At 35.2% G+C, this 21,265-nt stretch overlaps 2 protein-coding genes across 3 annotated transcripts in view; one reads left to right on the forward strand and one right to left on the reverse strand.

The window, feature by feature from the left end:
* Positions 1-3,159: 3,159 nt before the first annotated feature.
* On the reverse strand, positions 3,160-7,007 carry LOC126967090 (solute carrier family 35 member G1). Its single transcript, XM_050811481.1, has 2 exons — positions 6,749-7,007; positions 3,160-6,670 (listed from the first exon to the last, which is right to left on the reverse strand). Exon 2 carries the CDS (start codon positions 6,652-6,654, stop codon positions 5,620-5,622), a length of 1,035 nt encoding a protein of 344 aa, XP_050667438.1. The 5' UTR covers positions 6,655-6,670; positions 6,749-7,007; the 3' UTR covers positions 3,160-5,619.
* Positions 7,008-11,056: 4,049 nt separating this feature from the next.
* Positions 11,057-21,265, forward strand: part of LOC126966524 (zinc finger protein 431-like) — a 29,810-nt gene continuing 19,601 nt past the window's right edge. For both annotated transcript variants that reach the window (XM_050810658.1, XM_050810665.1), the window contains exons 1-5: positions 11,057-11,399; positions 13,971-14,123; positions 15,392-15,547; positions 17,177-17,428; positions 18,434-18,709. In XM_050810658.1, the coding sequence (XP_050666615.1) occupies positions 11,268-11,399; positions 13,971-14,123; positions 15,392-15,547; positions 17,177-17,428; positions 18,434-18,709 (969 nt within the window). In that variant the 5' untranslated portion in view covers positions 11,057-11,267. The remainder of the gene's footprint in view (positions 11,400-13,970; positions 14,124-15,391; positions 15,548-17,176; positions 17,429-18,433; positions 18,710-21,265) is intronic.

The following is a 21,265-nucleotide window of genomic DNA, read 5'->3' on the forward strand; positions in this document are numbered from 1 at the left end:
CTCGACTTAGCCGAGTAGTAGGCATTACTCTGTACAAACTTGATGCGTATTGTTATGGTAGAGAATCGTCCACAAATTCCTCTTGTTTTTTTTTTTCAAATACGATGGCATCATTTTTAATTCTTTTATGGAAAAAGAGGACGAACGAGTGTACTTGCCTGGTGTTAAGTGATCACCACCACCCACATTCTTTTGCAATACCAGAGGAATCACAGGAGCGTTGCCGGACTATATTATGGAAAGTACCCATGTCGTATCGTCTCGGAAACACCGCGCAAGGAAGATCATTCCACAGCTTTGTAGTACGTGGAAGAAATCTCCTAGAAAACCGCACTGTGGAGGACCGCCACACATCTAGATGGTGGGGATGATATCCTAATTTGTGGCGTGTCGTGCGAAGGTGGAATTCGGCAGCATTCATCGGGTGAAACATCTCTTCGGAACACTCCCCGTAATAAATGCGGTAGAAGACAGACAATGAAGCGTCGTCTCTACGAAACGTCAATTGATCCAGCCGTTCACACAGCACTGGGTCCCCAACATTTTGAGCTACTCAGCGTTGCACGCGGTCAAATGGATTGAGCTGATACGGGGGTGGACCAGACCAGAGATGACGACAGTACTCCATAATATGTGGTCGGACCTGCGCTTTGTAAAGCGCTAGAATGTGGGCCGGCTCGAAGTATTGTCGCGCTCTTATTATGACACCCAGTTTCTTCGAACCCAATTTGGCTTTGCCCTCCAGCCTCCAGAGACCGCGGAATTGGCGATTGCTCCAAATTTCGAGACCCAGTATTCCGATATTAGCCGATTTATCCGCCTACTAGGTGTTAATTAAGCATTCTATAAACACTAGGCGAGGCTGTAAGGGAAGTGTTGTCGGAGAGGGGTGATACGACAATGTTTTTTTTGGTGGTAAACGCACAAACTTGAGTTAAATTGGACAAAGTTCAATTTTCAAATTACAATTGATTTGAATTTTCTTTTTTTTACTTCCATTTGCAATAATTTGGGCCTGGCTTGACCACTTCTGCGGAAGCAGTATACACGATGAAGTGACCGCTAAACAGTTAACAACACTATCCTACGGGCGTGCACTCATATAGGCAATTAGGCAGTGCCTACCTTGCTAGAAAACCAATGCACACCCCTGCCTACGGGTAAGTTTTTCTTCAGGGCATTTTTACATCATGTGATCTGGCGTTCGACATTGCGATGTTCATATAGAATCCACTTTTCACCACACGTGGCAATTCCAAAAATCCCTTCATTTCTATACCTACCGGTTCAACATGGTCAAGGTAAGCTTCACCGCGTGTCTCTCTCTCTTTTGTATAGATCTCAGATATATCATTGGGCATTCAATTTATAAGCTTTCTATTTTACGGATTTGTCATTTGGTAGGCACAAATGAATCAAAATTGTGGATATTAAACCATGCTGCTAATTTCCTGTTAGTTTGATGCTAATCGGCTTCTACAATCGTTTTAAATTCATCATTTATTAGGTATATTAGCAACTATTCTTCTTCGGAGAACATTCTTCAGGTTGAAGTTTCCTCTGCAATTAGCGTTATGGTATTGAAATTGCGAGGTATTTCTACTGCTTTAATTCGACCCCGGAACATGTATTCAAAAATTACTAAAATTTTCAACGTATCCTTTAATTTTAAGTAAGGTGGAAATACAATAGTGTATAGAAATAAACAAATGTGTAATTGGATTACAATTCATATATACAAATATAGAATTCATAGCTGTGATGTGATAAATGTATCACTCTAAAATCTTGCACTATTTCATAAAAAATATCTAACTATATAAACCCCAATTATTTTGAATGAAAATGAAAAAAAAATCTAACTACAAATAAAATACTTACGCCTATAATAATGTTCATCAAAAAAGCAAACCTACCTCTCTCTACCTACATTGAATTTTGTCATGCAATGGAAGGGCCAGGATGTCCATGGGTGGAATCATTCGTTAAAGTTACCACTAAAAATTCGTTATTTTTAAAGTGATATCCCTCACTTATGGGCTTAATTAAATTAAGAACTTAACCAAAATTTATGATAGATGCGGGACTCGAACCCGCGACCTCGGAGCGTGGGAGGCTCCTTAGCACAGGATGCCGGCTAGATTATGGGTACCAAAACGGTGCCTATGCCTGCCGTGAAGCAGTAATGTGTAAGCATTATTGCGTTTCGTTCTGAAGGGCGCTAGGTAGTGATATAACTGGGCAAATGAGACTTAACATCGTATGTCTCGACATGACAAGCGCAATTGCCGTGCCGCTTAGAATTTTTGGGTTTCTTAAGAATCCTGAGCGGTACTGCATTATAATAGGCAGGGCGTATAAATTACCATCAGCTGAACGTCCTGCTCGTCTCGTCCCTTACTGTCATAAAAAAAGCCAACCGTTCAATTGAGGTATGGTTCGTCAATCTTGGTCTATTATGTATTTGTATGTATTATTCAACTCTCAGGTTATAGCTCCATCTACAGGATCTACTCTACACCTGCTCAACCCCAAAAATTACTTATTAGGAAATTACTTGAGATGTCGCTCTTTCAACTCTAAACACTTCGATATTTTATCTCTCACTTCTGGGATTAATTAAATTAAATTCGATACATTACACTAAATATTACAAGGCAATCTCAACCTTTATAATTACTCTGATGGTGCTAAAAACTAGTAACCAAAATTAAAAACGATGCGAAACCGTTGGCTCAGTTGGGAAGAGCGCTCGGACGGAACCCAAGAGGTCGCGGGTTGCGAGTCCCGCATCGTGCATACATTTTGGTTACTAGTTTTTTAGCAACATCAGAGGAATCATAAAGGTCGAGATTGACTTGTAATATTTTGGTGTAATGTATAGTTTTTGTAACAGAAACCAAAGACGTTAAGTGATCAGCGCCGTTCTCATGGCCGTTTTCAATAACATATCTCTAGTTATGGATATGGTTCTGTCACCGTTTAATGACAAGATCTTATCTATCCATACTTATGTCCAATGCTTTATGTCAGTTATTGAAATGTAAGCAAGCGTAAAATGATAGATTTGTCTACTTCTAATAAGTAAAACTAAGGATAGATAGGTTATTGAAAACGGCCATTAATGATTACTATCTGATTGGCAAATAAAACACTACATTTGATTTCGAAACTTTCACATTTATTCATTCAGTCCTGAACTACTGCCCATAGAATGATAAGCCTCCAAAGTAGAAGTCATATTTTCATTATTACATGACTCTTATATTCAACTATAGTGACAAATGAACAAGATACAAACAAAACAATATCTAGATTATGGACCTTATGCTACAAGGTGTGTAAAGTATGGCAATTTAAAAACCAGATTTAAATGTAAGAGTTATTACCGGTTCAAACATCAAAGTCAATAATATATATTATCTATTAAAATAATCTCAAAATAACCACCATAATACTTAATTATTTTTGTAGCACAACCATTTCTAGATATGTCGCAAAATAATAAATACAATTTTTTAATCTATGTCTAAAGTTATAACATTAAATAATTTTTAACTCTAAAATAAATAAAATAGTATATTAGTTATTAATGCAAATTCATCCATAGCATAGGTAATTTAAATCATTTATAATATTGACTTTTGTAAAAAAGTAACACATTGCTAAAAGCTACAAAAACTTTTTAAGTAATACCTATTGACTAGAATATATTGACTAGATAGGTTAGCTGGAAATAGTAATAATAATTGCTTAACTACTTCTAAATAAATATTTTTCATAACATTACAAATCATTTGTTATTAATGTATAAGCTTCGATTGGTCTTGAACTATTACTTTTAAAATACAAACATTCCTACATATAATATACTGTTTTATTATCCACTATATATAACTACAACGTCATGGCTCAAATCAACTTAATTCTTAGCAATTTTTATGCAATAATCATAATATATTATACACAGTGTCGTAATTTTACATAGCTATTATGTGGTGTCAGTGAAGTCCAGTATTTATAAAATTAATGACCTTTTATGAAATATTAAAAGGCACATCATATTATTTAATTTATAACATAAATATTTGAAATAATAAAACAAGAAAAATCACTGGGACATAACATACATTAGAATCAACACAATATAACGATAATGTAATGAAAACCACTTGATTTATGTAGCTCAAGGAAATGGCACTTATGAATGTCAAAGTTTTCCTTTCTTTTGATATTTACCGCCACTTTGGAAAGGGTTGAGCTTTAATGAGGAGTGGCAAGAAACTTATTGCCACTCTTTTAAATCAACATTAACAGGTTCATCTTTTTACAAATCATTTCAGTTATAATATATGTAAAGTGATGTAACACAAATACTCAACACCTTACTTGTATACAGGTAAGTCAAAAAAGTACATGTAAATGAATATGTAAAAACAAGAGTTAAGGAGTACAGTTGATCAACCCACAAACACAATAAATAAATAAATGTATTTTGCGAGCATTTTATTAGCCATTATGAAAAATATAATAACCTTAATTTTAAAAACATGAAGCATTCCTGGTTACAGGACTATCCTGCCACCACAAGTATCGCCAGTTATAATGTTTTGCAAACTGTGAAACTTAAGGATTAAAGGTCTGTCTTATGTTATGAGTGTTATATTGGAGTGGAGTGTGGTAGCCCGTTACTTGTCTTACTTTCTTGAGATATGTTATATTAGTGTGAAGTAGTACACTACTTTTATAACCACTCCACAATAAATAAGTATCCAATATGGATTCCTTGAAGAATGCATAATTGCATTTAGTTAATCTATAAATAACACTTGACACAAGTTTGTTAGTTGAATGTAGTGCAAAAAAATTCATATCTTGTGGGCAACTGTTTGTCAATGGAATAATTTACATATCAAGTTTTAATAATTTACATATAAATTATTTATATATCAAGTTTTATTTTTATTATTAGGAGTTTTATGGAGTTTCCCTGCAAATTAGCTCAAATGCTTGGGAAACTGAAGTGGCAGTGGGCAAGGTGCATAGTTCGACGGACAGAAGGCTGGTGGGGCAGAAAAGTCCTCTTGGATGCGAGCATTCTTTTGGATGAGCGCAGCGCAGAATTGATTATTGTGGAGATCTTTGGGGGAGGCCTTTGTACAGCAGTGGACGTCTTTCGGCAGATGATGATGATGATGATAAATAAAATGTACACATCTCACTTCTCAGGAAATGGGTTTGTGGAACAATTATTTTGCAGCATTATAAGTGGAATGTCTGGTGGCAGTTGTTTAGAAATATTTAAGATTATATTTTAAGTAACTGTTCTATTTACCGAAGTCATGACCATTTATTTCATAATATATTCACAATAAGTGACTAGATACTGGAACCTTAACTTAAATTTATCATTACAATAAGTATAGTGAAATTGTATGTAAAGGATCAAGCAACATATTATATATTAATATATTGAATAAATAAATTTAATTCATGATAATTACTAATTTATAAGTATGAAAAGTCAATAAACAGTCTCCACATGAAAGAATACTTAATCTCTACACAAAAAAAAAGATAAATTATAAAACTAAACAACAGCAATTACAAATTAGTATGTTATTGTGCTAGAACACCTAACTTTTTTCTTAATTGTGAATCTACAGGAAGGGCTAAGGCCCACTTTCTCACTCCAACCAACATTAAAGAACTAAGGACTAGCACAGCACCTCCAATCGAATATTTGCTTGGTATTTCTTCAAAGAACATAACTTGCCAAAGAAAGGCAAATACAATGTCAGCTGAGCGGGCTATTGCAACAGGGCCCGCCTGTTCCATTTGTAAAGACATTGTTAGTAGTATTTGACCTAAATAACTAAATAAGGCTAAGCAGACAACAAGAAATCTTTCTGTACCACAATTTGGCATACACAGGACACCAAACACAAAAGAATAAAACAAAGTCTGTATTATAGCAATAGCACCAAAATTAGTCATAATTACAGAAAAATGTAATCCTTTCAGGACTCTTAAGAGAACATAGGCATTGGCTCCAAATATTGTAGAAATAAAGGCAGCAATTGCTCCCCACAATGTATTATTGTTATTTGATTCAACATGGTCATTTTTAAAAAGAAAAGGTGGGTGAGTGATTAATATAACACCCAATAGGGTAAGCAATATTGATATTGTGTTCCATATACCACATGGTTCTTTTAAAAATACTCTAGCAAACAATGCAACAAACACAGGTACAGAGAATACTATAACAGATGCATCAGCCAGAGGCATATTCCTAAATGCATAAAAACTTAACATTAAACCAACAGTTCCAACAATTGACCGCAATATAAGTAATATTCTCTTACCTTCTGGAAAAAGTGGTTGTTCTGTGTATATTACAATAGGTACAGTTGGCAGTAAAACGCCAATAAATCGAAACATAGCAAGCTGCATTGGATCAATGTTAACAAGACTCTTTACTATCACAGAGCATAAAGAGAAAAATAATGATGATAATGTTGCTAGAAGTAGGCCAAGGTATGGACATCGTTTTAACAAAGGCCGCTTGTTTTCGAGTAGATTAGGGTGGGTTTCATCACCGCTACCAGCGGACAGTTCTACTAGATTTTGCAGTTCCAAGTGTTCAGGCATTGTTGTTTTGTTAGTGCTGAAATAATAACCCAACCTTAAGAGAACTGAACTATATGAATATTAAATCTTATCTCTCAAAGCTTATAACACATACATTATTTGCTAGATAAAAGCAATAATTAATTCTTCATTTTACTGTCAACTTAGTAACATTAATTGTTGTTCCATATTTATTATTTGAGTCTACAGACTCAAAGTTCAGGTTATAATTTTTCGCTTAATTAAGTGGAATATTAATGGAATTAACTAAAATTTATGGTATTTTATTATGTATTTTTTTTTGGGATCTTATGACCTTTTATTCATATTAATCAAAAGAGAATTTAAACACTACGTAAAAATCTTTAAAATTGTCAAATTCAAGTTTAACAAAAGAGTAATAAATAGAATAAGACTAAAAGTAGGTACCTACTCTCAAAGAGAATTAAACACTAAGTTACTACTGCCTACTCTGTGATTGTCAAAATATTAAATATGTTAAAAGTTGGACTTTAGTTTGATTATGAAAACGTAAATTATTTAAATATTGATTTAAAAAAATGTGTGATTGATAAAGATATTGGTATACGACTGGCTTATTTAATGAAAAAAACACACACAAAATTAATACTGGGTCAATAGACAATATTTTGGTTTAAGTGTGACGTTTACTTATATTTGTATAGTTTTTAAGTGAAATTTTTATTACATCGTCTCAAACTTTTTCGTTTGTGTGTCGCATGTCGCGTGACGGTCGGGCGGCGCCTATAGTTCGCATATTGGATGTAATTGCGTTCGGGTGGAAGAGTAGTTTCGAACCCCACACACTTGATAATTTTTATTTTTATTATATGAAAATGTAAAGCATAATATAAATTTGTTTTTTTTCTATGCTGATATTAATACCTATGTTATTTTGTGCAAAGAATGCATCATGGTTTCATTAAACCACACAATTGCTTTTTAATTATTTTATTTATTAAAGAGCACATGATGTACTTCAAAGATTATTGATACGACGTAGGCAATATTAACTCCGTTACGTTACGTTTTTGAGTACATTTTTATTTTATTTATTTATTTATGAACTACCATGAGAGTTACATTATGATATATTAACATAAATGATATATTAACATAAATCAAGTCTTAGGTGCTAAGGATCAAGGTCGTACAAATGTTTAGCTATATCGGATCCGTGCATAAGTTCAAACTTGAGGAGCTGATTAGTAATTATCCTTAGTAGGTACGGGTGCAATCTAAGGTCCCTCCTCACATGGAGTATTGCTGTCATTCTGGTTTGGTGCACCCCAGTATCAGCTCAATCCATGACCGCGTGCAACGCAGAGCAGCTCGAATTGTCGGGGACCCAGTGCTCGGTGAACGGCTGGATCATTTGGCGTTGCGTAGAGACTTCGCTTCATTCTGTGTCTTTTACCGCATTTATCACGGGGAGTGTTCCGAAAACCTGTTTAACTTGATTCCTGCCGCCGAATTCCACCTTCGCACGTACACGCCACAAATTAGGATATCATCCCCGCCATCTGGATGTGTAATGAGCTTCCTTGTGCGGTGGTTCGGGGACGATACGACATGGGTACCTAAAAGAAGCGCATATACCTTCCTTAAAGGCCGGCAACGCTCCTGTGATTCTTCTGGTGTTGCAAGAGAATGTGGGCGGCAGTGATCTCTTAACACCAGGTGACCCGTACGCTCGTTTGTCCTCCTATTCCATAAAAAAAAAGTTTTGTTCTTGAAAACATGTCTTAAGAGCTTATTACCTATTACATTGTTTAATCTGCAAGAAATCTACAATACACTAGACTTGAAGTACAGTTACATGGGGTTGCACGTTTCGAAATTTTTGTATCCATATATCCGACCGAGCTTTCACACTATGTTATAATCAGGTTCCACGATGTTCCCGTTAAATATTACTGATGATGAAACCTACTACACTACATACTTCTGAAATATCAAATATATGTTTCGTCGAAATTATTTACAAAATATGTATTTTATATGTTTAGTGGATACTAAACGTATAAAATACATATTTTAAAGAGGATTCTTTCAAGCTATACCTAGTTTTCCTGCAGATGTTTTTTTCGAAAGTGCCTTAATATTTGCTTATTTAGGGCTTGATTAACGTTAATTTACGTTATTCACGACTCCACTAAGTACTCCAAGTTACTATTCGATAAACAGATTGATGCTAAACCCACAAGGCTTGCGAAGCCTTTAGAGTTATAATTCGGTTATCTTAGTCAATGCGACAAATAAGAACATTAAAAATTATAGTTTTTTTGATTGTTACGTACAGTAGGTATGCGTAATAACAGTATAGGCTTTAAGGGTAAATGTATACACTGTTATAATAAAGTCCGAACCATTGTTCAGGATTATCTATAAATGAATTTATATGTTTTATTAAAAAATGTCTCTGTCGTAAATCCTACTACTCCACGGCTGAATATCTATGTGATCGGACAGCCTGGGACTATATTATGATTATTCTATAGCAATAGCAATGACAGTACAATATTGTATATTTTACTAAAAATAGCGCAATAAATAATGCTGTGAGACTTTCTTGCGCCGCTTCATCAAAGGAATCAATTTTGAGAAAAATAAATGCCTTGCCTTTTTATCACTAATGCGCACCACGCAACTTGACCAAAGTTTCCGCGGCTGTTGAAAAATACATAAATATAAATATCCTTGCCTGAAAATATGTTTTGGTTTGAGCTGATGCCCCCAAAAATAAATAGAAAATAAATTAAAACGAAGTGTTTAGCAATAAAATATAATAAACGATATGAAATTCGATTTAAGCTGATGGTATAAGCATACCTACCATAATTAAGTAAAATGAAAACAAAGTTAATATAATCATAAACACTGTTAAAATCTTGCATTGTCCATAATAAGAATTGGATAAAATTTATTACTATACTACCTATAAGGCGTCTAAAATGTGGAAATGGAAGAAAATAGAAATACCTAATTGCAAACCGCGGCGCAGTCATACCTAATGCCTATATCACAGAACACTATTAGTTATTACTTTCAGTTCTCTGTAAGGTACTCTGTGGTTATTACTCTGAATTCTGACGAAGATCATAATATTGTGATGCTAGGCTTATTATATTATTATAATTTACTCTTTGGTCTCTACAGATTTTGAATCCCCTAAAGTTTCAGTGATTATTTTAACATTGCTTTTGTTTCTATGAATTGAGACACATTTTAAGATAAAACTTTATTACTTTTACTAAGCACGGGACTTGTTTCGTGAGACACAATGTAATAGGTATCTCTTTTTATCACATATTTTGGTGATAAGCGCCATCTACTAGTTCTTGAATGTATTAACAACTACTAAGAAGTATGTTACGATATTTAACTTTTTTACCTTGCTTCTAAGCTGTATGTAATTAAAACATCTATAACTAATTAGCGTTCCTATTTAAAATCAATTTAAAATATTATGGTAAATTTGTTGTGATAGTTTTTTGTGAAAACATTTCTTGTTATACATAGATCACGTATCTATCATATTATTGTAAATTAATAAGATACTAGCTGGAATGAAAACCGCCATCTATTGGTATTTGGTAATATAATAGTATTATAATTATTAAACATTCAAATTACCTATATTGACTTCATCATCATTTAATAAAATAATACATCTGTATGTTTTGTTTTTGTTCTGTAACAAAAGATGAAATCAAAATTTAATTTCACGCAAATAAAATGAAATAGGCCTAACCTTCAATTTCCAATGAGTTGACTCGTATGAGTATTGAGTAACCTAGGTAGGAATAGGTAGTACGTCGCGTGACCTAGCTACAAAAATTCATAGAACTTTCATGTAATACTTATAGCTATCTCTTTCCGACATAACTTTATTTTATTATTACTTGGATTTTGCTTTATGAGCGAGATAGACTTTTATTAAAAAACTTTCGTAAAGTAAATCCTCGAAATATTACTATCGAAATTGAAATTTGAATATAAATTCATCTAAAAAGCCACCAATTAACCTGATATCATTTATTCTTGCATAGAAAGTAGTACCTATTATCTCTTTCCTTCTTATGTTGTTATAATGAAGCCACCAAAACTTCAATAGGTACATTAAGTTTAAGCATTTACACATGTACATGTTATGACAGTATCACTGCTGCAAAGAAAATAAATTAATAAACATTGGTCTCATTCTCAAGTACTGTCCGTCCAGATATAATATTACTATTTTCAAATTTCAAGCATTAAAAAATCTCTAATATGAAAGATGATAAATCACTTATCTCCCTCGCACTCATATGTAAAGCAACGAGAGGTCGGAACTCGGAACGAGAGATATCCCCACTCGTTTTGTAGAAATTCGATTGCCTCATTCTCGTACATACATCTGTGCTCTATGTCTGTCTTTCTTTTTTACAAATACTAGACAGTCTGTTTCTGAAATTCTTAAATAAGTTGTGAAGTGATGTCAATATTTTTAATAACTTTAATTTTGTAGTAAAGATAAATAGGTTGCTTAGTAGTGAACATCGTTTTTAATAATTATTACTGATATGTGAGTGAGCTTTGTATCACGTTTCTCAGTACGTGGTTGTCACAAAATGGCTGCCGTAAAGAAAACGACGTACAACTTTGAGAAAATATGTCGCGTTTGCTTACAAGTAAAAAGGGAAATGAGACCCTTGTTCGAACAGCTGACTGCGACAATGCTGATGGAGATATCAAAAGTGCAGGTGAGATGATGATTTTGATAATTTTAGGAACATATTGTTATCTCTGTCGCACTTGTACAAATGCGTATAAGGCGCTACTATGCTATCTGTCCACGCATCCAGTCATCTTTGTTTAGAAGTCTGGGATAGCGTCAATGCACGCTACTCTTGTAATATTCTCAGAATTGATTGAGAGATATGCGGCTGTCCTTGTCTTATTTGGGCTATTTGGAATGGGGTTGTACGAGACACAAAAAACAAAACAATTACACGAATGGGCGTATGTAAATAGATAGAATTACAAAGTAAATTACGTATTATAAATTAAAAATAAATATTATAATATGAACCTTAATAGTTTCTATTAAATAAACACTACATTCATGAAGAATAAATAGAACATAGATAATATGCATTACTATAAAGTTACGCAATGTGTTTTATGTATTGTGAATGGTATTCAATTTGGAAGGATTTCAATTTTATAATTTTTTTCTTTCGAGTCCCGATTATGTTAATGTTAAGGTAAAATACTTCTAACAACTTCAAAATCCACCTATTAAATTATTGTTTTATACTAGGTACCTACTGAGGTATTTAGTTAGGTACATACCTTCATTGTTTTACCGATGTTACTAATTTCATTAGGACTTTTTGTTTGATTAAAATTGCTTTATTTAATGAACTTAATATCTTATGTGCCTTGATAATTTTATACGTCTGCAGCTGTAAAAACGACGAAAATAATTGAGTTTAGGGTAAGCCTCTATTTTAAACAATGCACGCACACTAACACAAAGTGTCATACATATTGTGAGTGTAAGATGTAGCTAAACTATTAAACCTGGCCAGTTGTTATCGGTTGTCTAACAGCAAAAGACTATCTAGAGTCTACAGGTAGATCTTATAAATTGTCTTATGCGATATCGCCAATCTTGGAGAAGGTAGTAAAGTACCTACTCTTTCATACTAATAAATATACCGCTGCGCTCCAACTAGATACCGCACTACCTAAGAACAATAGCTTTTTATATAGGAGATTTCTTGCGGCTTTCAATCGTCGTAGATATTAAAAAAGCTCCTCGCAATATAATGCAGTAGAAGATACACAATAAAGAGAAATCTATTCGCTACTCCAAGCGATCGAGCTGTTCACAGACTAATATTCCCGAAAATTAGAATATTCGTCGCGGTTCGGTGATTTACACACCACTTATGACGCGCATATCAAAGACTGTTCGTCTGTGCTAAGAACAACCCTTAACCAATATAAAAAAATTAGGAAAACGGTTGACACTAAAGGCCAACCCTGCAACTTCCCGCTAATTCCATACCTTAAAGCTTCAAATTGTATTTATGACGATTTTAAGCTGACGCAGAGATCGTGGGTTCGAGTACCGCATCGTTCATAAAATTTTGTTTTTAAAATTTTATTTGTGTATTAATCCTAGAAGTGAGGTTTATCACTTTAAAAACATAACTAATTGTTTAGATTTACAAGAACGACATCTCTAGTCAATTTCAAATATTGGGGTTGAGCAGATTATCAACTGTAAAGTAGATTCTGTAGATGAAGCGACAACCTGAGAGTTGAACAAACCCTACAAGATTTTATGACGATACGTCACTCGAACGGTTAGCTCAGTTGGTAAGATCACTGGCAGGTCGTGGGTTCGAGTCCGGAATCGTTCATAAAATTTTATTTTTCAAATTTCATTTTTGATTTTGAGCTGTTAGAGCTCAATTAGCTGTTCTATGTTTTTAAGCTCTTTATAAAATAACTCATAACATGCATATGATCAGATATTAAATTTAGGAGTAATTTGTAGTAAAAAATATAATATTTCGGAGTAAAAAATGTTCTGAAAATGATGTCTGTTAAAGTTTAATAAAACACAATTTTTTAATTTTTCAAACGGCAATAACTTTTGAATAATTTAACTGATTTTCACGCGGTTGGCGGCCCTATAAAGAGATATTTGAGTTTCAATTTATCTCACTCGTAATTTTGAAGTAGGTAATTACGAAAAAAACCTTTTGTCAGTTTTCAATCGATCAATTCAATTTTGGAATCGATCGGTAAAGCCGTTTAAAAGTTATTCCAAAAAAACCACATATGATAAAAAAAATTGTAGTTTTTTTATATTCCTTAAAACCAACCGGTCCGAATTGTATTTAAAATAAATCTAAGTTGGTTCAAGCCCTTTCGAATGGCTTCAACCGCGCTGAAAAGTTACAAGAAGTTTACATATCCATACACACACAGACACACACACACGTATACATATATACACACTTACGGACACTATCTGGTGAAAACTCTATTTTCGAAAAACGGGGCAAAACCAAAAACTTAATGAATTTTTGAAAATTTTCAATTTTAAGTTAAATTTAAAGTTCCTAAGTGGTATCTATTCGGGAATATTAGAGCCGGTTGCTTATTAATATAATGGCTTAGCAAGGCATGATTTTTTCCGAATTGCTCGGTTTTGCCTACTAGTTACGAGTGAATCTATTTAATACATTGTATATTTAAACACAAATACAGGTCCACAAGGGCTGGTGGTTTTTAAGATTTATTACTATTCTTAGGTTGCGGTAGGAGATGGATTACCAGCACAGCTGTGTCTGCAGTGCGTGCAGCAGATCTCCAGGAATAACGCCTTCAAGGGTATGGTGGAGAGGAATGACATCGTGCTGCGTGAACAGAAGGCCAGGGATGACGATCTTCTCAAAAGCATACATGTATGTACAACGTTACTACTATGTCCATGACGCCACAGCCCAATAGGCGATGGCCTGGTCAAGGAAGAACCTCCATTCTATCCTTTTCTGTGCTAACCGCATCTATCTAGTGGTTGCTTTAAGGTTTTTTTTTTTAAATAAAAATAAGGGACGAGACGAGCAGGACGTTCAGCTGATGGTAATTGATACGCCTTGCCCATTACAATGCAGTGCCGCTCAAGATTATTGAAAAACCCTCGAATTCTGAACGGTATCACAACTGCGATGTCAAGTTTTATTTGCCCACTAATTTCACTAGCTACGGTGCTCTTCAGACCGAAACGGAGTAAAGTTACACATTACTGCTTCACGGCAGAAATAGGCGCCGTTGTGGAACCCAAAATCTACCCGGCTTCCTTTGCAAAGGAGCCTCCCACTGGTAATCGATCAATCGACCTAGACTTAAAATTGAGAAGAATAGAGGGGAGGATCATCATGGAAACGAAAAGCCACAATAAGAATATTATGGCAAACATTAGGGAGAGGCCTTTGCAGGAGGAAAATCTGATACTAATATTATCGATGTAGAAATGTTTAGTACCTACAATATGGGATTGGAAATAAGGAATATTAAAATACATTTTTTTAAATGAAAATAAGGGACAAGACGAGCGGGACGTTCAGCTGATGGTAATTGATACGCCCTGCCCATTACAATACAGTACCGTTCCGGCACTACAATTGCGCTCGTCACCTTGAGACATAAGATGTTAAGTCTCATTTGCCCAGTAATTTCACTAGCTACTACGGCGCCCTTCAGACAGAAACACAGGAATGCTTACACATTACTGCTTCACGGCAGAAATAGGCGCCATCCTTTGCAAAGGAACCTACCACTGGCATATACATAAACTTATCAATGTAGTAGAAATGTATAATGTAGTATCAGAAATAATGCCGAATGCACGGACGAGTAAAAAAAGAAGGACTCCGGGCCGTGATATTAGCAAGTGAAGCACCGTTATGCTAGTGTGTGTGCGGTAACGTGGGATACTAGTTACACAATTTTTTCTCCCCTAAATAATCATATATGGCCACAAATACTTGCCGCCTATTGGCATGTAGTAGTGTAAGTCTGTGCGTGGGGCTATGTATTTACACGTTAATCGGCTTGTATTGGTGCTACACTGTCATGTAAGGTGACACGGAGTTATTTTTTTACTAGTCCGTGGCCTATTGTGTTGTTATTTCGTTTCAAATGACTAGAGGTTCAATTTGATTGATTTCAGGCAGACGGAACAATATCCATACAATGTTCTGAGACGGGAACATTTCTGAAGTTCGATGACACGGGACTCAGCAGTAATCAAATATTAGAGGGATTCTTTACAGTACCACTACAAACTAATCAGGAAATTAATAAAAATGACTTTGAAATGGAAAAGGTAACTGTAGGTTCCCAAATTAAACTTATACCAAGTTAAGGCGCAGTTGTCAAAAGGCCAATTTTATCTATTAAAATTAAATGTTATTTATAGTATATATATATCCTACCTACTAAGATAGAGGTCCCGGGTTCGAATCCCGGTAGGTACAAGCATTTATATGATGAATATGGATGTTTGTTTCCCAGTCATGGATGTTAAAATGTATTTATGTATGTTTATATGAATTTATGTATGTATAAGTAAGTATATTGTATTAAATATATCATTGTCTTGTAACCCATAACACAGGCTATATATGCTTAACTTGGGGCAAGATAATTTGTGAAAAGTGTGTCAATTTTATTGTTATAGTGTTTTTACCATAAGAATAACGAATTCAATTGTGATTTGTTCTAAAAATTTAAGAATTGTTTATACTTTCAAAATTAAAGTCGTAGTTTTAGTATGTGACCGGTCACGTGACCGAAAACGCCGACCACCATTTTGTCACGTCACAAAATGGCGGTCGGCGTTTTCTATAGCAGAATCAATTTGATTTTAGCAACACACACACGATACGGACTATGAAACGTCATTTTTATTTTTTAGAAAAATCAATAAGGTATTTGCATTTGACGTTTCTTTGTTTATGTTATTATGACGTCACGATCATGGCGGCTCCCTTTTTGGCGCGAATATTTGTCATTTAAAATTTAAACAGTTTTTTGGAATTATTGGAGGAATAAAAATTTAAGGAATTATTTGGAGGAAATAAAAATATCAGCTGTGGCTATCGAATCTACGATCTTTTTAGAATATATTTAAAAAAAATCGAAGGATAGCCTATTTTACATACAGAAATCTGTGCTGTGTGCGGTGTTGTTTGTGCATTGCGGCGCAATGCAGTGTCAATGTACGGAGACTGTATATTTCTTCAATCCTTAACGCATTCGTTGCCATTACTTCCTAAATTTTTGGGCAGCATGATAACTTTCCCGACCAAAAAATGGTCTGCTTCGAAGAGAACTGTTCAGTTATTTTTTTTGTGCGATTTTTTCCTAATAAATTGCCTATAAAATTATTTTTATTGATGGGCTATTGGATAAGTCACAATAATATCTTTTTACTATACGATGGGTCTTGTAATGGCAAATGATTAAGCTTAAGCTATTTTGCAACACCTGACCATTCGCAGAAGCGTTGTAGGCCTTCGCGGTATACCAATGTAGTATCGACGTAGAAACACCGCACAAGTAAGTTAAAACCTCAGTTTTATTGTAAGTGGGAGAAAGTTACCTGAAAATCTATTGCATTTATGACAATAAGGGACGGGACGAGCGGGGCGTTCAGATCGGGTGGTTATTGATACGCCCTGCCCATTACAATGCAAAATTCTGAGCGTCACTGCAATTGCGCTCGTCACCTTGAGACATAAGATGTTAAGTTTCTTTTGGCCATTAATTTCACTAGCTACGGTGCCCTTCTGACCGAAACACATAAATGCTTACATATTACTACTTCACGTGGCAGAAATAGGCGCCGTTGTGGTACCCATAATGAAGCCGTCGCGTGCAAAGGAGCCTCCCACTGGTAAATGCCAGACATCTATAAGATATAAGTATAACATAAAGGAAATATAAATTTCAGATACAGCCAGAAACAAAAGCTGAACAGAAAGACGAAAATGAAGCCCTGAATTCAGACGAGGAGAACTATTTACAAATGGTTGTATTCCAAAGTAATAATCTGGTAGGGCCCGGCAGACACATGTGTAATCTGTGCCACAAGGAGTTCAAACATGCGAGGTGGCTAAAGTTACACATGAGATCCCATTCTAACTGGATTAAGGCGAATTGCAAGAAACCACCCATGTGCCCCATTTGTGATCGAACTTTTAAGGTAATCTAATCACCAACCAACCAACACTAACATAAAAGCCACATTGTCTCATTAAATCTTTTGTAAACATTTGGAAAAACATTGATAATTTATTTTATGCAACTTTAAATTTTGGAGGTTTTGCGGAAGGTTTTTTTTATGGAAAAAGGAGGACAAACGAGCGTACGGGTCACCTGGTGTTAAGTGATCACCGCCGGCCACATTATCTAGCAACACCAGGGGAATCACAGGAGCATTGCCGGCCTTTAAAGAAGGTGTACGCGCTTTTTTTTAAGGTACCCATGTCGTATCGTCCCGGAAACACCGCACAAGGAAAGAAGATTGAAAAAAATTGGGTTTAGGGTTAACTTCTATTTGAGCAATGCATGCACACTAACTTTTTGGCTTACCCGTGTAAGGTATTTAGTAATTGTCGTTTGTGTATTTTGTTGCATCACTTTGCATATATTGTAATTAAAATGATTTGTAAATTTAATTGAAAATAAGAACTTGTAATACCACTCTGTTTTGAAAAGATCAACCTTAGAGTTTCTTGCTCGTTCTTCTCTAAGGAAAACTGCCTTCCGAACGAGCTGTATGAAAAAATGATATATTTAAACTTTAATGCAATTCCCCTATTCACAGTTTAATTATTATTCAAACAAAACTAAACTTATAACTATATTTACAATACTACAGCTACATAAAATTAAAACTATCATTACGTGGAAGCGTACCAAGAATACTGGCAGCATTACCCCGTTGGATAGCAAGGCTGATCCGTTGACCGAAATAGCTGCAAGCGCTTGGGTTTCCAGTAGCCTTATTGCGGCGCGAAGATACTATTTTGAACATTCTCCGCGCCTCTATGCCCCACGGGCCAAGTGTCTGGATATCAAACGGCACAAAGATGTATGATTTCCCTATGAAATAAAATATTTTCACTTTGATTTTTTAAGATTTAATGATCGCTTGCCTACCATTTATCCGTAATTTTTTTTATATTTTTCGTTTATACGATTTCAGGGCCAAGGTATGCTCAAGATGCATATGAGAACACACGAAGACCGCCCTCCCAAGCAGCCAACTTGTTCCGTCTGCCAACGAACTTTCCCAACAAAGACGCTGTTGTACCGCCATAGACAAACACATTTCGAACAGAAGTCCCATCAGTGCACCGTATGCGAGAAACGGTTCTTTAGCGCGTACGCATTAAGGTCGCATATGGCGCGGCACAGAGGAGAGAGGCCGTACGTGTGTGCCGTATGCTCTAAGACCTTCTATAACCCGACTGATTTAAAGGTAAGCATTGAAGTGGCGTTTTTAAGCTATTGCATAGCTTCTATCGCGGGCCTTGAGCGGGGAGACCGAATCCAGAAATTCCGTAACGAAAATAACCTAACACTTACTTACTAGATGTATATAGATATTTCGCCACGGTCATTTCAGTTGCCGTGGAACAGCGGTTATCACGTATGCTTTTTGTGGAGAAGGTCCCAGGTTCGAGCCTGGGGTACGTCTTGATTTTTATTTAATTTCTTTATTTTTTTATCACGTTTTTTTATTTTTTATTATTATGACAAGCATTTTTATTTATTTTCACCTGTCCCGTTGTCTGTCTGTAATCAAATCTTGCAAGTTAAATTTTACTCACTTCCCGTTTACTTTTTTTTTAATTTATTTTATTATAAAAAAATACTGCATATATAAAATAAATAAATAATTATAATTGGATAAAAAATGCTATGCAATAGCTTTACCGCGGCAGTCCCCGAGTGCCACACGTCTTTTTTTTATATTGGGGCTCACAGGATGGGGATAGGTGTGGGGAGAACAGGTGTCAAGAAATGCGTTGCCGGCCTTCAAGGTGGGAGTATGCTTTTTTCTTGAAGGTCCCTAAGTAGTATCTGTTCGGGAAAACCGCAGCCGGTAATTGATTCCACAAGGTGGCTGTGTGAGGCAATAAATTTCTTGCAAAACGCGCAGTTGTGGAATGCCGGACGTCTACGTGATGCGGATGGTACTTTGCACGAAGAGCTCCTCAGAGCACTCCCCGTGATAAATGCGGTAGAGGATTTAATAACTGTACTGTTATTTACAGTGTGTGTGGATTGATGCATCTAATGCAGCAATCTAGGCAAACCTACTCAATAACTCTCATTCCTTTTAGTTTTTTTTTACTTCATTAAGTTGAAGCGATTGAGTATTTTTGCATGCATCAATTTGCGCAGATTATATTTAAAATAACCTGAAGATGATGAAGCTTTCCTGCACTGCACTGATTTAAAAGAAATGCGATGGGTTTCTTGCTACTTCTGATCAGGTATATGGGAAAAAGTATAACTTTTACAATACAAGGTTAATTTTCTGACCTAAATGCACGAGAAATTCATTTTATCTGATATATATTTTTTAATATAGATATAGGCCCAACTGTTTACAGGCCACCAGTTATAAGAAGAAGTAATCTCAACCTAATTTAATAAATAAAATAAACCCAACCTCAAAATGTTGGTAAAAAGAACATCCTTAACGGAGATACAGCAAGATAGAAAACGTCAGCAATTCTTTTGTTACTGTAACCGATTTTGGATTGACAAGTCGTAACAGTCAGCCACCCTTAGCATTACCCCCTTAGTATTTTGAATATTAAACCTTTAGCTAACGCACACATTGACAAATAGGCACGCATTATGGTCACGTATAGTCTGGGGACACGGCAGTACCATCCTTTTCTCGAAGCACTTCAGGCCATTTTCGACCCCCTATAACTTCTTCTTCATACGGGCGCTTTCCGCAACTCGACGTCATATGCGCCTATTTTGCGTGCGAGGGTGGTAGAGGCTACTCCAACCAGCCAAGCTCCTCCAAGAAGTCACCCAACTTCTTAACGTCTCGGAAGACTTCCGGAAGAGAGCGTGGTGACCCCAGGTGCTTCGCCCTGTAGTTTGCCATCTCACTGCATTCCAGCAGAACGCGAGCGGCTGTTTCCTCTGCCCCCAGGCAACCAATAGAGGGCTGTCCGTGACACCTCCCTATAACTTCGTTATGCATAAAACTACAAGCCTGAATTTGGATAGTAAGCAAGCAGACATTGTAAAAACTCAGTATATTTAAAATTTCATTAAATTTGAACCAGTAGGTTATAATATAATAATAATATTGACACACTTTTACACAAATTATCTTTCCCCAAACTAGGCATAGCCTGTACTATGGATGCAAGACAACGATATATTTAATACAATATACTTACTTAAACATAGTTACATAAATACATATAAACATCCATGACTTGGAAACATACAATCATATTCATCATTTAAATGATTGCACCTACCGGGATTCGAACCCGGGACTTCTAGCTTATTAGTCAGGGTCACTAACCATTCGGTTGTATGGGTCGTTATTAAATTATGACCTGAGTTTCAACATAGTATTAGCGTTTAGTGTATAAATCAAGAAAAAACATACAATGTTTTGCATAAATCAAGGGAAATTCTAAATATTTTGCAACCTCGGTTTAGTTTTCTAGATACACCAACTGCATAAATAACTTTGTAATCTCATATACAAAATATGGGATTACTATGTTTGTTATGCAGTTGTTGTATGTGTTGCAAGCTTACGTGACACTTTCGAGAGTCATATCTATCTAAAGTAAACTTGTAGGTATTAAGGCGGTATATTTAAAATTTCATTCAATTTGAACAAGTACTTTAAGAATTGTAACTAGTCAAAGTTTCTTAATTTTGTCACCCACCCACTGACTGACTGATCATCGAAAATCTAAGACACTTCTAGCAGACATAGAAGCTTCAAATTTCGAATACAATAAGTATTTAAGTGTATAAATCA

Source organism: Leptidea sinapis, chromosome 1, assembly GCF_905404315.1.
Source record: "Leptidea sinapis chromosome 1, ilLepSina1.1, whole genome shotgun sequence".
NCBI classification, from domain to species: Eukaryota; Metazoa; Arthropoda; class Insecta; order Lepidoptera; family Pieridae; genus Leptidea; species Leptidea sinapis.

Excerpts from the sequence above, each read along its gene's own strand:
- LOC126967090 (XM_050811481.1), bottom strand. The coding sequence starts at position 6,654 with ATGCCTGAACACTTGGAACTGCAAAATCTAGTAGAACTGTCCGCTGGT.